This window comes from Hyperolius riggenbachi, chromosome 5, assembly GCF_040937935.1.
Source record: "Hyperolius riggenbachi isolate aHypRig1 chromosome 5, aHypRig1.pri, whole genome shotgun sequence".
NCBI lineage: Eukaryota > Metazoa > Chordata > Amphibia > Anura > Hyperoliidae > Hyperolius > Hyperolius riggenbachi.
The window spans coordinates 334,655,105-334,668,499 of NC_090650.1; the positions used below are offsets into that span (position 1 = coordinate 334,655,105).

Below are 13,395 nucleotides of genomic sequence, written 5' to 3' on the forward strand. Positions count from 1 at the left end.
CCTAATCACCAAAAACATGGACGACTGCTAACATTTCAGTCCTGTATTTACCTCATCAGTTATTTTTTTCAGGGAGGTTAATGGTGAATAGAGATAGACGGTGAGATGCAGATAATTCTAACATGCATGCAAATTTAATACAAGGTGTATGGGATTTGGTATTGAGCCAATCAAATGCACGTTCTGATGCTTTTGATTGGTCCAAATCCAAGATGCATACAGTTTTCATGTAAGCTGCAATTATTAACATCTCATTGACCATCTCTTTGATGAATTAGTTCAATGTCTTTATACGCTATATAAATGTAATTTTCCATTTCCCCTGTATGATATGTGGTTCCTTCCACACAGTGTAGACTGACAGGTCTGGTGCATATTAGGCCTTCTGACATCAGTAAGGAGGAATTTTTTTTAAGCTAATTTGCCTATGCATGGTTAGACAAAGGCCTTGCAATATGATTTTACAATCTTTCCACATGTACAGTATGTACAAAGAACGATGACATGCCTCAGCAATCTGCTCTAATTCTTTTCAGCCCAGGATATTCTGCATTGTCCTCAGCCAATACACTGCATAGAGCTTGGATGTTCTCCTCATGCATGTGTGGATATCCTGAGGGCACTCTAGTTTTCTCTCACATGCAAAAACAAAACAAACAGAAAAGCTAATTGGCCTTAGTCTAGGTACACACATTGCAATGCACTTTTATGGCCTAGGTCAGGCATGGACAAACTTGGCCCTCCAGCTGTTAAGGAACTACAAGTCCCACAATGCATTGCAGGACACTGACAGCCACAATCATGACTCATAAAGGCAAATGCATTGTGGGACTTGTAGTTTCGTAACAGCTGGAGGGCCGAGTTTGCCCATGCCTGGCCTAGACGCTGATTCGATGAAGAGAGTTTGTTAAAAATTAGAGCGTTCCTGATATATACTTGTTCAATACCAAACAGGCATTGATCAGGAATACCTGTAAACAGCCGCAGCAGCAGCAGCGTGAACATTAACTCTATGGAAATCCTGCCAGATATATTTGCTGCAAACTGATAGTACAGGTAGATAATCTATATCAGGAACATATTAATCCTTTACCTGAGCTTTCACTTTATTGCACAGCATGTACCTAGTTTTTTACCAATAGTAGAAACATTAGGCTGGGAATACACCGACAGGTCCGATCTGATTTTGATCGTTTTTCTGATCGATTTCCGCGTAGAAGTGAATGGAAATCATTCAGAAAAAACGATAGGAACATTGATCAGAGGATCGATTGGACAGTAAATCTGCCAAAAAACTCATTGTGTATTCCCAGCATTAGACTGTGTACTAGCAAGAGGACTAGATTGTGAGCTCCTGTGAGAGACAGTTAAGCATCGATTTTTCCCTGCAGAGAAGCACACCTGCCAATCTACAATAAATCAATGGCACTATGAGCCGCATTAATCGTAATTTTGATCAATTTGCAGAAAAAAAGCTATTGAAATTACAACAGGACAGATTGTTTTGGTTGATTGGTCATGACGGGTAGATCGACAGCCCACAGCATTGCACTGTATCGAACAGTGGAACGCTGTGGTTCAATAGATTTAATGGTGACATCTATTGAAAATTTCTGTGGAGTATATAGGGGGGGGGGGGATTTGTTACTTCTTTTATCTTATTCAGATCAGAGAGGGATTGATCTGTTTGCTACATTGAGTGGCAATCTATTTGTGTATGGGCCCCTTTAGTGAACTATGTATAAAGCTCAACACACACCATACAATCTTGGTTGTACAGATTTACCAAATCTATGTAGTATAAGGACCAACAGATTGAAAATACCTTGAACGATTGATTGGAGAAGCTCTTATACTACATGAAAGTGGTAAGATTGAACAACCAAGATTGTATGGTGTGTTGAGCCTTATGTACACCATGTATATGTAAAATGCTAGAGAAGATGTCAGCACCGTATAAAGGCATAACAGCAATCTTCATTTCACCCTACAGGTAAAAGGCAACTTGCTAGAGCACAAGGAATTTTGTTTTTATGTGACTGATGAAACCCTGCAGATGGCACCAAACAAGTCTGGAGTTCCTAGAGTCCTGTCAGTGTGTGTTTTGCCATCTTGTGCTGTGGATTCCAGAGTGCTGGATGCCTTTTCCAAGAAGTCACCCTGCAATATCTTTTTCAAAGATGCAGTCAAAGAAAACTGTAAGTGGCTAGGTTATCAACATGAAAGTCATTTGGAAGTTGTTGAGTTTTTGTCCACCTATTGGTGCTCAGGGATTGAAGTAGAACCCTTTCAGAATGAGTCTTGTAATGTCATACAATCTTATTTACATAGTTTGAACACAGTTTGTAAAGCTTGTAAAACTGTGTTCTAATCTACACTACAGTATTGTTTAATTTTGTTTAATTGTGAACAAGGTAATATAAAGTGGAATGTTTGTCATATTCGTATTGTTGTTTTGTTGGGTGTGGCTGTTTTTAGTTCCTGTCTGAGTACCAGATGGGGTAATATCCCTCAATGACTGTCCCGTAAGTCGGGGGTGCAGTCTGCCGCAGGGTGTATAAAAGACGGAATGGCGCGGTATTAGAGTTCTGTGGCAGGCTCCCCTGCCGTAAAAGGGCCTGTTTCCATTAGATGCAAATTTGTGTGCATTCTCTGCACACAGATTAGCATAGCAAAATATTTCAATTGGCCTGTTTCCATTATATCCAGAATTTGCACGCAGAAAAAATCTGTCCTACAGTGCTACAATGTTTAGGGCGCTGCATATTTATGTGTGCAGTTTCATGTTCACTTTCTTTGCATGTTTTTACGTGCATTTTCCTGTATGTCAATAGAGTAAAAAAAAACTAAAGATATTAAAAAATTAGCGATTACGCATGCAGATTTGCATGTAAAAAATTGATGCATATGTATGTGAATTTGCATACGCATGCGAATTTGCAGTGTGAATGTACCCTGATGGATAACTGAACTGACCTGTGACATGATGAGATAAACAAAAAGATGGAGCCCAAAAATTACTATAAAAGCAGCATAATTCGGCCGTCAACAATAGCTAGCAGCCAAATTATGTCTTTCCCGAGTCCTTGGCGGCCTGGAGGCGGAATAGTAATTAATGCCACCGTGACTTTTGCAGGAGCAGGGTGAGCTGCTTTTAGCCAACAGCTGAATTACATCTTTCCCCTGAGTCCATGGCGGCCTGGAGGGAAAATAGTAATTAACACCACCGGGACTTTTGCAGGTGCAGGGTGAACAATTTTTGGGCTTTGCCCTGCACCCAAATTTCCCTGCGCCGTTTTTGCATGAATTCAATTTAACTAGATGAATGTTTTTTCCCCACCTTATCTAAGGGCTTGTTCCAGATTTCCTCGTGTTTTTAAATACATTTTGCAGTCTGCAAGGTCATCTATTTTCCCATAAGAGGACAATGTTGATGTTCAAATTTGTGTTTTTCCCGCATGCATGAAAAAAGGGCACAGTGAAAAAAGGGCTTGGCTTGATAACGAAATGGCGTGGGTGGATAACAAAATCTGATAATGATAAACTTCATTGTCAAACTTGGTTAATGATAAATACTATTGTAATTACAGACAGGAAATAATAATGAAAAGATATTAACAACTGTTACATAATTCAACAATACAGCTTAACCCAACCCTACTCTCACAAAGAACCCTCCCCTTGTGGTGCCTAAAACTAACCACTCCCCTGGTGGTGCCTAACCCTAATTACCCCTCCTGGTGGTGCCTAACTCTAATTACCCCCTCGGTGGTGCCTAACCCTAGCCCCCCACCCCCCCCCCAAACCCCCGGTGGTGCCTAACCCTAACCACCCCCCTGGTGGTACCTAACTCTAACCAACCCCCCTGGTGTTGCCTAAAACTAACCGCCGCCCGGGTGGTGCCTAACCCTAACCACTCCCCCTGGTGTTGCCTGACCCTAACTACTACCTCTGCAGAAACACCCTTTTACACATAGAAGCGATAATATCTTTGATAACGTAAAATCTGTACAAAAAGACAAAAACAATAACGTTGCAAACATTAAAACGATAACTACTTCAAAAACTATGTTCTAATGTTGTTAACGATATTTTTCGCGGCACCCATTTTTCTGCTTTTTTCGCTGTATTAACTATAATTGCATTAAAGTCTATGGTGGCGCCCTTTTCGTCCACCCTTCGTCTTGCGCCCTTTTTTCCTGCTACCGGTTGTCCCACAACACTGCACTTTTTCTGTGCATTTTGTATAGGAACAAGAGCTTTCCAGGTCGAAGAGCGTAAAGAATCATACATATGCTGGAAGAATCTGAAACTCTAGCGTGCGTACAGTATAGATACATAATAATTCACATGGACAGTGGATGGAATCATGCATCCACTACCCAAGTGGGGTCACCGCAGATGCAGAGGAGTGGCTTTACATTTCTGAGGTAGGGTTCACACTAATTCAAATTGCATGCATTTTGTGAATGTGACGGGCTTGCAACACATCCAATAAAAGTCAATAGAGAATTACATTTCTTCTATAATTCGCATTTATGCATTTGCGTTTTCTAATGTGTGAAAATACGTACTTCTTGCAGCATAAATTCGTACATGGCATGCAAATTCCTGTAGCCTTTCAACTGCCTTTCTGAATAATTGCATGTGAAAATTTGCATATGAACGCAAAGTTTAATGCAACAAAACACGTGTTAAAAATTTTCGGTTTTCCTCAATAAGTGTGAATCCTCCCTGAGTCTGCACATACAATTCTTTATGCAGTATGTAAAAGTATATATTCACCTACAGTACACAGTTTTAGTTTGTGTGTATGGTTGTATAGTAATTTTGTTCTAATTTATTTTGGCAGGTAGGATCATTTGTGCTGAACGCACAGTTCTTTCATTACAAAATCCCCTTTTATCCCATGCTTCTGGCGCTAATGAGCTGACTGGTCCTGCTAAACTGGACGAACTGGATTCTGCAACCGAGGCAAACTCTCTGTGCTTGGTAACAGGTTGGTACTATGAGACAAATGACAGACACGTCATTAAGCACCCTCTTAATACAAGTGAGCTAAGACCTGTGAAAGAATGCAGGCACTGTATTATCTGCAGCATCATCTAAGTATTTACGTCAGGGCTAGTAACCATCTCTATTCTTCATCAGTGGCACACTTTTTATCTGATGTTAACAAAAGTCACAATTAGAGATGGCCCCAACGGTTCCCCGGCGAACGGTTCCAGGCGAACTTCCGGTGGTTCGCTCTCGCCATGTAACGCAAACTTTTCCTGAAGTTCGGTTCACCCCCATAGTGCGCCAATAGGGTCAACTTTGACCCTCTACATCACAGTCAGCAGGCACATTGTAGCCAATTAGGCTACACTCTCTCCTGGAGCCACTCCCTCCTTATAAAAGGCAGGCAGCGTTGGCCATTACACTCACTTGTGTGCCTGCATTAATTAGTGAAGGGACAGCTGCTGGCAGACTCTCATAGGGAAAGATTAGTTAGGCTCTTGTAGGCTTGTTAGCTTGCCCCTGGCTGATTGTTATTGCTAAAATAGCACACCTCAACAGCTCTTTTGAGAGCTAATGTTCTCCTGATGTGTTTTATTTTTGTGTGTTGCCCACTGACACTGCATTATACAGCCCTATCTGTTGCAGCTGGACCTTGGTCATTGCTATTACTGTGCCAGCCAGGTCCTGCCTAACTATCTATACTGGGACACCTACCTATGCCTACCTAACTATTGGGGCACCTACTTACCTATACGGGGACACCTACCTATGCCTACCTACCTATACTAGGGCTCCTACCTATGCCTATCTACCTATACTGGGTCTTCTACCTATGCCTAGCTAACTACTGTGGCACCTACCTATGCCTATCTACCTATACTGAGACACCTACCTATGCCTACTTACCTATACTAGGGCACCTACCTATGCCTACCTATACTGGGTCTCCTACCTATGCCTAGCTAACTACTGGGGCACCTACCTATGCCTGTCTACCTATATTGGGACACCTACTTATGCCTACCTACCTATACTAGGGCACCTACCTATGCCTACCTACCTATACTGGGTCTCCTACCTATGCCTAGCTAACTACTGGGGCACCTACCTATGCCTATCTACCTATACTGGGACACCTACCTATGCCTACCTACCTATACTGGGACTCCTACCTATGCCTAGCTAACTACTGGGGCACCTACCTATGCCTATCTACCTATACTGGGACACTTACCTATGCCTACCTACCTATACTAGGGCACCTACCTATGCCTACCTACCTATACTGGGACTCCTACCTATGCCTAGCTAACTACTGGGGCACCTACCTATGCCTATCTACCTATACTGGGACACCTACCTATGCCTACCTACCTATACTGGGACTCCTACCTATGCCTAGCTAACTACTGGGGCACCTACCTATGCCTATCTTCCTATACTGGGACACCTACCTATGCCTACCTACCTATAGTGGGGCACCTACCTATGCCTACCTACATACAAGAAGATATTAAGGTCATTGCTTCATTGTGGACAGACCACATTTGATCAGCTGGACAGTCACTGTTGTTCTATCATTGAGCTACCACAGCCCAGCGACCATCTGGGCTGCACTCTCGCCATAGTGCGCACCAGTCCAGCACGGCCGTCACTACGCAAACAGCTGTTTGCGCTGCGTTACACAGTGCGTTTGGTGTGTCAGGGTGAAGCAGTACTCTAATTACACTCCCTGATTGATGTTTACACATGCAAGATGTTTTAAAGCACTTTAGGCCTGCAATTTAGCATTCAATGTGATTTCTGCCCTTAAAACGCTGCTTTGCGTCCAATTCACGGGGACTTTTGGCATCTACCCCACTCCGCCATGCCCCCCTCCAGGTGTTAGACCCCTTGAAACATCTTTTCCATCACTTTTGTGGCCAGCATAAATGTTTCTAGTTTTCAAAGTTCGCCTCCTCATTGAAGTCTATTGCAGTTTGCGAAAGTTTGCGCGAACTGAACCTTTCGTGGAAGTTCGCGAACCGAAAATCGGAGGTTCAGGCCATCTCTAGTCACAATACGATACACTAATCACTAAACCATTTATACACTAAAGGCCTGTGCTCACGCCTGACTAAGGCAGCCTATAGCGATCCCCTCAGCCAATAGGCGTGTGTACAGAGGCTGCCAACCCACAAGCGATCTGCCCTCAGATCAACTCACCTCTGCATATGCCAAGTTGCTTTGCCCCACTGCCCTCCTCCATTGCTACAGATGCTAAGGTGAAAACTTGATGGGGCTGTAAAACAGGAGTGGAAGTACTGTAATTGAATGACGCAGGTTGCCTATACAAAGTAGAGGGTGTAAACAAAACTTCCCCATGTATGCAACTGCAAAGCATGACATACATGGAGATTTGCCCCTGGCAGTGATAATTACTGTAGCAGCAGCCTGGAGCCATGTCAAATCCTGGGAAGTGAAAACCAAGCAAGGAAAGGTGAAAGTGTACTCCAGAACAGGAGCAAGTGACCATGTTAGTGGCAAAAGAAAGAAAAATATAAAGTAAGGAGAACAAGGGAAATCAAGCAATAAACTGCTATGATGGAACTGGGGGTGGGGTTTGATGCAGGGGGGGGGGAGCAGCAGAGAAGGTTATGTAATGGAAGGAAGAGCAGGGTTAGGAACTGGATGGCAGTTCATCATCCAGGTCTATGGGTTAAAAATATCTGGGTTGTACCCAGCGGTAGAGCAGAGAGGTAGAAGACACAACCAGAGAATAATGACATGCACCCTGGATGGTCATAGACTGGGTAACAGTATTTAAAAATACCCATCTATAAAACATCCAATCCAACAGCCTAAACATGAAGAGAACCCGAGAGTGCAACCCTGATGGACTGATGGTGAGCAGTAAGAGTCAGAGAACAATGAGAAGTGGAAAGTAGACACGGAATAAGTAGGGGCTGGCTATGGGAACAGACAACAGGATAAGTCAATCCTGTCGTTCAAGCCCACACCTCAGATAGCTTTCTTCAGAAACCATCTGGATTCGGTCTGTGATAACAGATCATCGTGATCCCCTCACCTGGTGGGGACAGAAACCATCTCCAGCCCAGCAAAGGAGATGCACTCTGTGTCACTTTCATGCTCCTTACTTAAATGCTACCCTATATAAATCTGGGCTACTCATTACAACAGATATCAAGTGTTCATAAACCCTCTGCTTTAACATCCGTGTGGTCTTACCTATGTGATAAAAACCACAAAGGCAAAGTAATCCATAAAACACATTCATGGACTGACTTGTGCTTGTCTCCAACGAGACATTGGGTGCAATACGCATGTGTCTGTACAAGTTGCAATGACAGTATTTATGATTACTTTGTGGAAACGCTTCATAGACCTGAACTCGCTCCTGACCAATTGAATGGCCAATGTAGGCGCCCTTCTACAAGTAACTCTAGGGCATTTGTTGAATATATTATTCAGTGTTGGGTGCAAAAAAAAAAAAAGACAGACTCCCATTGTCATGAAAATGTTGCATGGTTTGGTCTAGCAGAAGGCTTTTCCTTGCTTCTTGGCCCTAACCCTGGCAGTATTCAAGAGGTCAGCATGATGGCTTTGCGGTAAAAAGCCTATCCCACAAGACATCAGATTGTTTATTAAAGGCCTCCACAGAGGTCTTTAGCAGTAACTTTTTTGTTTAAAGGAATACTGTAGGGGGGGTCGGGGAAAAATGAGTTGAACTTACCCGGGGCTTTTAATGGTCCCCCGCAGACATCCTGTGCCCGTGCAGCCACTCACCGATGCTCCGGCCCCGCCTCCGAGTCACTTCTGGAATTTCAGACTTTAAAGTTTGAAAACCATTACGCCTGCGTTGCCGTGTCCTCGCTCCTGCTGATGTCACCAGGAGCGTACTGCGCAGACACACTAGGAGTGTATAGCACAAACCCAGTATGGTCTGTGCCTGCGCAGTACACTCCTGGTGACATCAGCGGGAGCGAGGACACGGCAACGCAGGCACAGTGGTTTTCAGACTTTAAAGTCGGAAATTCCAGAAGTGAACCGTTTCCACTAGCCGCTGTGCGTCCTGCACGACGCGCGGCGGCACTTCCTTCCTGTGCAAGGACGCATCTGATTCCCGGAAGCCGTGCCATGCACGGCTATGGGATTAGTTGCCTCCTGCATGAAAGGATGTTGCAATATCAGCTAAATTGTTAAAGCAAGCAATTTGGACGACAGCAGCATTATCCCCTATGGCAGAGTTGCCCCGCGTGATTTGCTTGCGGGGAAGCTCTGTGGATTTGGCCCAATTTCCGCAGCAGTGGAAACGGGCCCTAAAGGAAATAGAGATCGTATCCTAGGTGTCTGGATTATGTAGCTGGCGTAAAGCCTCAGCAGGGTATAAGGTGGTAAACATGATCACCACATTGCCCCCTTATCAGCTTTCCAAATCACAAGACTGTGACCATCTCAGTGCATCCCATTCTGAGGGGGACAGGCTAGAAGTGGGAGCTCATAAATCTGAGCTTTAACCTCTGATAAAACTTTTAAAACCAGTTGCCACCAGAAAGGGGCACATGAAAGGGCACGGTCTAAAAGTATTGGTGTTGCACATTTCAAATTTAGTGTCCATGGGTTTTTCTCATCGCTCCACACTGCCTCCTTCCTCCCAGAGTTCCTGTAGCACCTGGAGTGCTGGCTCCTCCTTTTTAAACTTCATTCTGCCATAAAATTGACTCTGTCTATTATGCAGTTTATACTGTAGGTAAAATGCCTTGAAAAGTGGTCAGTGTTGTCCTTCCAGCTATTTTATGACCGATTTAACAAAATGCACTTGACCTCGGACACCCCCTAGTTCAGCTGTGGTCTGCAGATAGGATGGAACAGTGTACTGTATATAAAAACATAAGATGTTAGAAAGTTTTTTTTTTCACATTTCATCTTCCCAGACATTTCATCAAATGATTAGAGGCTGCAGTATTTTCCTAGCTGACTGGCGTCTGTGTTTAATGCTGGCTTAAACCTGTAATCAAGAACGGTTAGATAAATGGTGTTAGGGCAGTGCTTACAGTGTGGTGCCAATTTGTACAGCTAATTACCACACACAGAAATCTCATTGTTGTTTACAGAAAAAAACATTTCCACTTACTTGATGCAGCATGGAGGCAATGAACAGTGTTTCTGTCATAGCGTTAAACAATCTGAGACTGAGGCATGAGATTTGGCAGGAGAGGAGGGCTGCATTATGCTCTGTGCTGCCCAGTGTGTGCAGTGAGACAGTGTAGCAGAGACTGTGAGCTGTAACCCACATGGGCCAACAACTAATCAACATTCAGCAGCTTACAGTGGGCTGATCGATAAAATGTATATATGTATGGATGCTGTGGATTTCTGCACTTCTTGTTTGAATTATGGTATTTTTTTAAATACATCGGCCTCAATTCACTAAGCTTATCTCCTGTCTTTAATAACGTTTCTAGAGTTATCACCATAGTGATAAGGCATTAGTATTCAGGAAACATTTTACCTCTGGCAAACATAAAGTTAACTCTTCTGCCTTTAAGTTAAAGCAGTAGGATTAGCCATACTATGCCAGGGGAAAAAAAACAGATTAAGTATAAGTAGGTAAAGACTTGATCTACTTACATAACACATGGATTGTACTGTCCGCGTTTTGATTTCAGTGAATGTTATATAGTAAATGAAGAGAATTCTGTTTCTGGTGGGAACCATGTATTTTGCTCACAGTTTAGGCTAAATCCTGATGTCATTTATGCCCTTTACTTTTTTTTTTCTTTTCTCCTCCAATCGCTGAGTCACCTCAGCCTTGCTTGTAAACACAAGTGAGCAGGGGATCGTGTTTCAGATAAGCAGCTAGACAGGGAAAGAAATGGAAGAGGAGGAATAAAATATTATAGATAAAAAGAACCCCCAGCATGCAACTGTTTGGCACCGACTACTAAAGGGCCAGTGCTCCTTAAGTATGTGATAACGCCAAATCATAACAGCAGAAAAAGTTTTGAATGCAGCATTAGCATCTTTATCACTTAATACACTCAGACCAGTTGCTGTTGAAATTTGATTTTTATGGTGACAATCCCGCTTTAAGGTGAGAGCTCTAAAGGTGCCCATACACTCGTCAGATTGGCAGCAGATAGATAAGAAATGCATCTGATGGTCTATCTGATGCGTTTTTAGAACATTTTTTACCAGGATAGAATTCCAACAGATTTCAGTTTGAAATCTATTGAAATTCGATCTGATAGCATTTTTTTGCCATCAGATTTCCATTAAGGCCAATGCAAACTGATAAGCAATCTCTTCAGATCGACCTAAATTTTCCACCCTGCAAGTTCGATGGAAATCCATCGAAATCGATCGAAATCGGCCATCGATCGGTCGATTGGCCAACCGATTTGCAATCGATCAATCGATGGTTCGATCGGTCGGCCAGAAAATCGGCTGAGTGTATGGGCTGCTTAAAGTTAACGCTTCATTCCTTAAAATTACTCCAGAATTCTCAAAAAATAACTACAGAGGAAGTAACTTAAGGAATGGAGAGATAAGATAACTCTCTCACTGTGTGGAGGTAAGTTTTCTCTTGCCTTATTATCTCCAGCATGATCTTAGTGAATTGAGGCCAATGATACACGCTTTATTAGTAAAATACCAAATACTATAGGATCTTCAAATACAGACAATTTAATGCTTAAGGTAGTATGTCTATCCTTTAACCACTTCCGGATTCTCGGTACGTATATACACGCCCCTGAATCCAGAAGTGTATACCATGGAAACGGCCGCTCGTATGAGCGGCCGTTCCATGTCAGCTCACGGAGGGTGTCTCCGTGAACACCCTGCGAGCCGATCGGCGGCTCGCAGGGTAAATGTAAACACACGGGGAAGATCTTCCCCGGTGTTTACATGTATACGGCGCTGCTGCGCAGCAGCGCCGTAGAGGAGATCGGCGATCCCCGGCCTCTGATTGGCCGGGGACCGCCGGCACCTGATAGGCTAAAGCCTATCCCATCAGGCGCAGGACGGATTTCCGTCCTGCGCCGCTCACAGGGGGAGGGAGAGGGAGGGAAGGGGAAGGAGGCCAGAAAGCGCTGCGGAGGGGGGCTTTGAAGAGCCCCCCCCCCGCAAGCGCAAGCAGCCGGCGGCGATCAGACCCCCAGCAGGACATCCCCTTAGTGGGGAAAAAAGGGGGGAAGTCTGATCGCCCTGGCTGCTAGCTGATCTGTGCTGTGGGCTGGAGAGCCCACGCTGCACAGATCAGCATAAAATGTCATGGTGTGGAAGTGGTTAAAGAGGAACTGTAACGACAAAACGGCCCCTGGGGGGTACTCACCTCGGGTGGGGGAAGCCTCAGGATCCTAATGAGGCTTCCCACGCCGTCCTGCGTCCCTCGGGGGTCTCGCTGTAGCCCTCCGTACAGCCGTGACGCAATATTTACCTTCCTGGCTCCTGCGCAGGCGCTCTGATGCCTCTCGGCGCCGAAGTAGGCGGAAATACCCGATCGCCGTCGGGTCTGCTCTACTGCGCAGGCGCAAGTTTCCGGCGCCTGCGCAGTAGAGCGGACCCGACGGAGATCGGGTATTTCCGTCTATTTCCGTGCCGAAAGTCGCCACAGCGCCCCCGCTGGAGCCAGCAAAGGTAAATATTGAACTGACAGTCGGCACAGTCGCCGGCTGTTCGGAGGGCTGCGGCGAGACCCCCGTGGGACAGAGGACGGCGTGGGAAGCCTCATTAGGATCCAGGGGCTTCCCCCAAACGAGGTGAGTACCCCCCAGGGGAGGTTTTTGTTGTTACAGAGTCTCTTTAAGGGCCCTTTTCCACTAGCGGCGTTTGCGATGCTGAATCGCAAAATCGCAAACCGCTAGTGATTTTGAAATCGCTACGGTTTGCTTTTTAACATAGGAATCGCGGTAGGTAATTTCCACTACCGCGATTCGTTTTTGACTCAAACGCGATCGCACCGCGGAGCGATCTTTGCCGCGATTTTGCTATGCAGTGCATTGCATAGCAAAATCGTGGACGCAATCGCCGGGAAGTTTCCAGCACTTGCGATTCAGCAATCGCTAGCGTTTAGCGCGAACGCTAGCGATTGCTAGTGGAAAAGGGCCCTAAGAGAGGTAGGTTCCATCTTAAAAAGAAACTTTAGATAAAATAGCATGATGAATAAAGTTGCTTACTTTTTTTATTTTTACTATGTTCATTTAAAAATTATTTAGTCAATGTTTGCCCATTGGAAAATCTATCCTCTACCTGATTTGCTTTCTGAAATTTGTCGTAGGCAGCAATGTCTTTCGTACTGGCTGGCGATCTGTGTGGAATGTTAATTTACTGAGAGTTCTAAAGCCATTAAAAAAGATCTCTGGTCTTTCCGAATGCCCTGAGGAAAAAAAA

General features: G+C 44.5%; 1 protein-coding gene across 1 annotated transcript in view; it reads left to right on the forward strand.

Annotated features, from left to right (window-relative positions):
- Positions 1-13,395, forward strand: part of SPIDR (scaffold protein involved in DNA repair) — a 651,436-nt gene that overhangs the window by 609,911 nt on the left and 28,130 nt on the right. The window contains exons 15-16 of the mRNA XM_068237354.1: positions 1,994-2,198; positions 4,853-4,999. Coding sequence (XP_068093455.1) covers positions 1,994-2,198; positions 4,853-4,999 — 352 coding nt within the window. The remainder of the gene's footprint in view (positions 1-1,993; positions 2,199-4,852; positions 5,000-13,395) is intronic.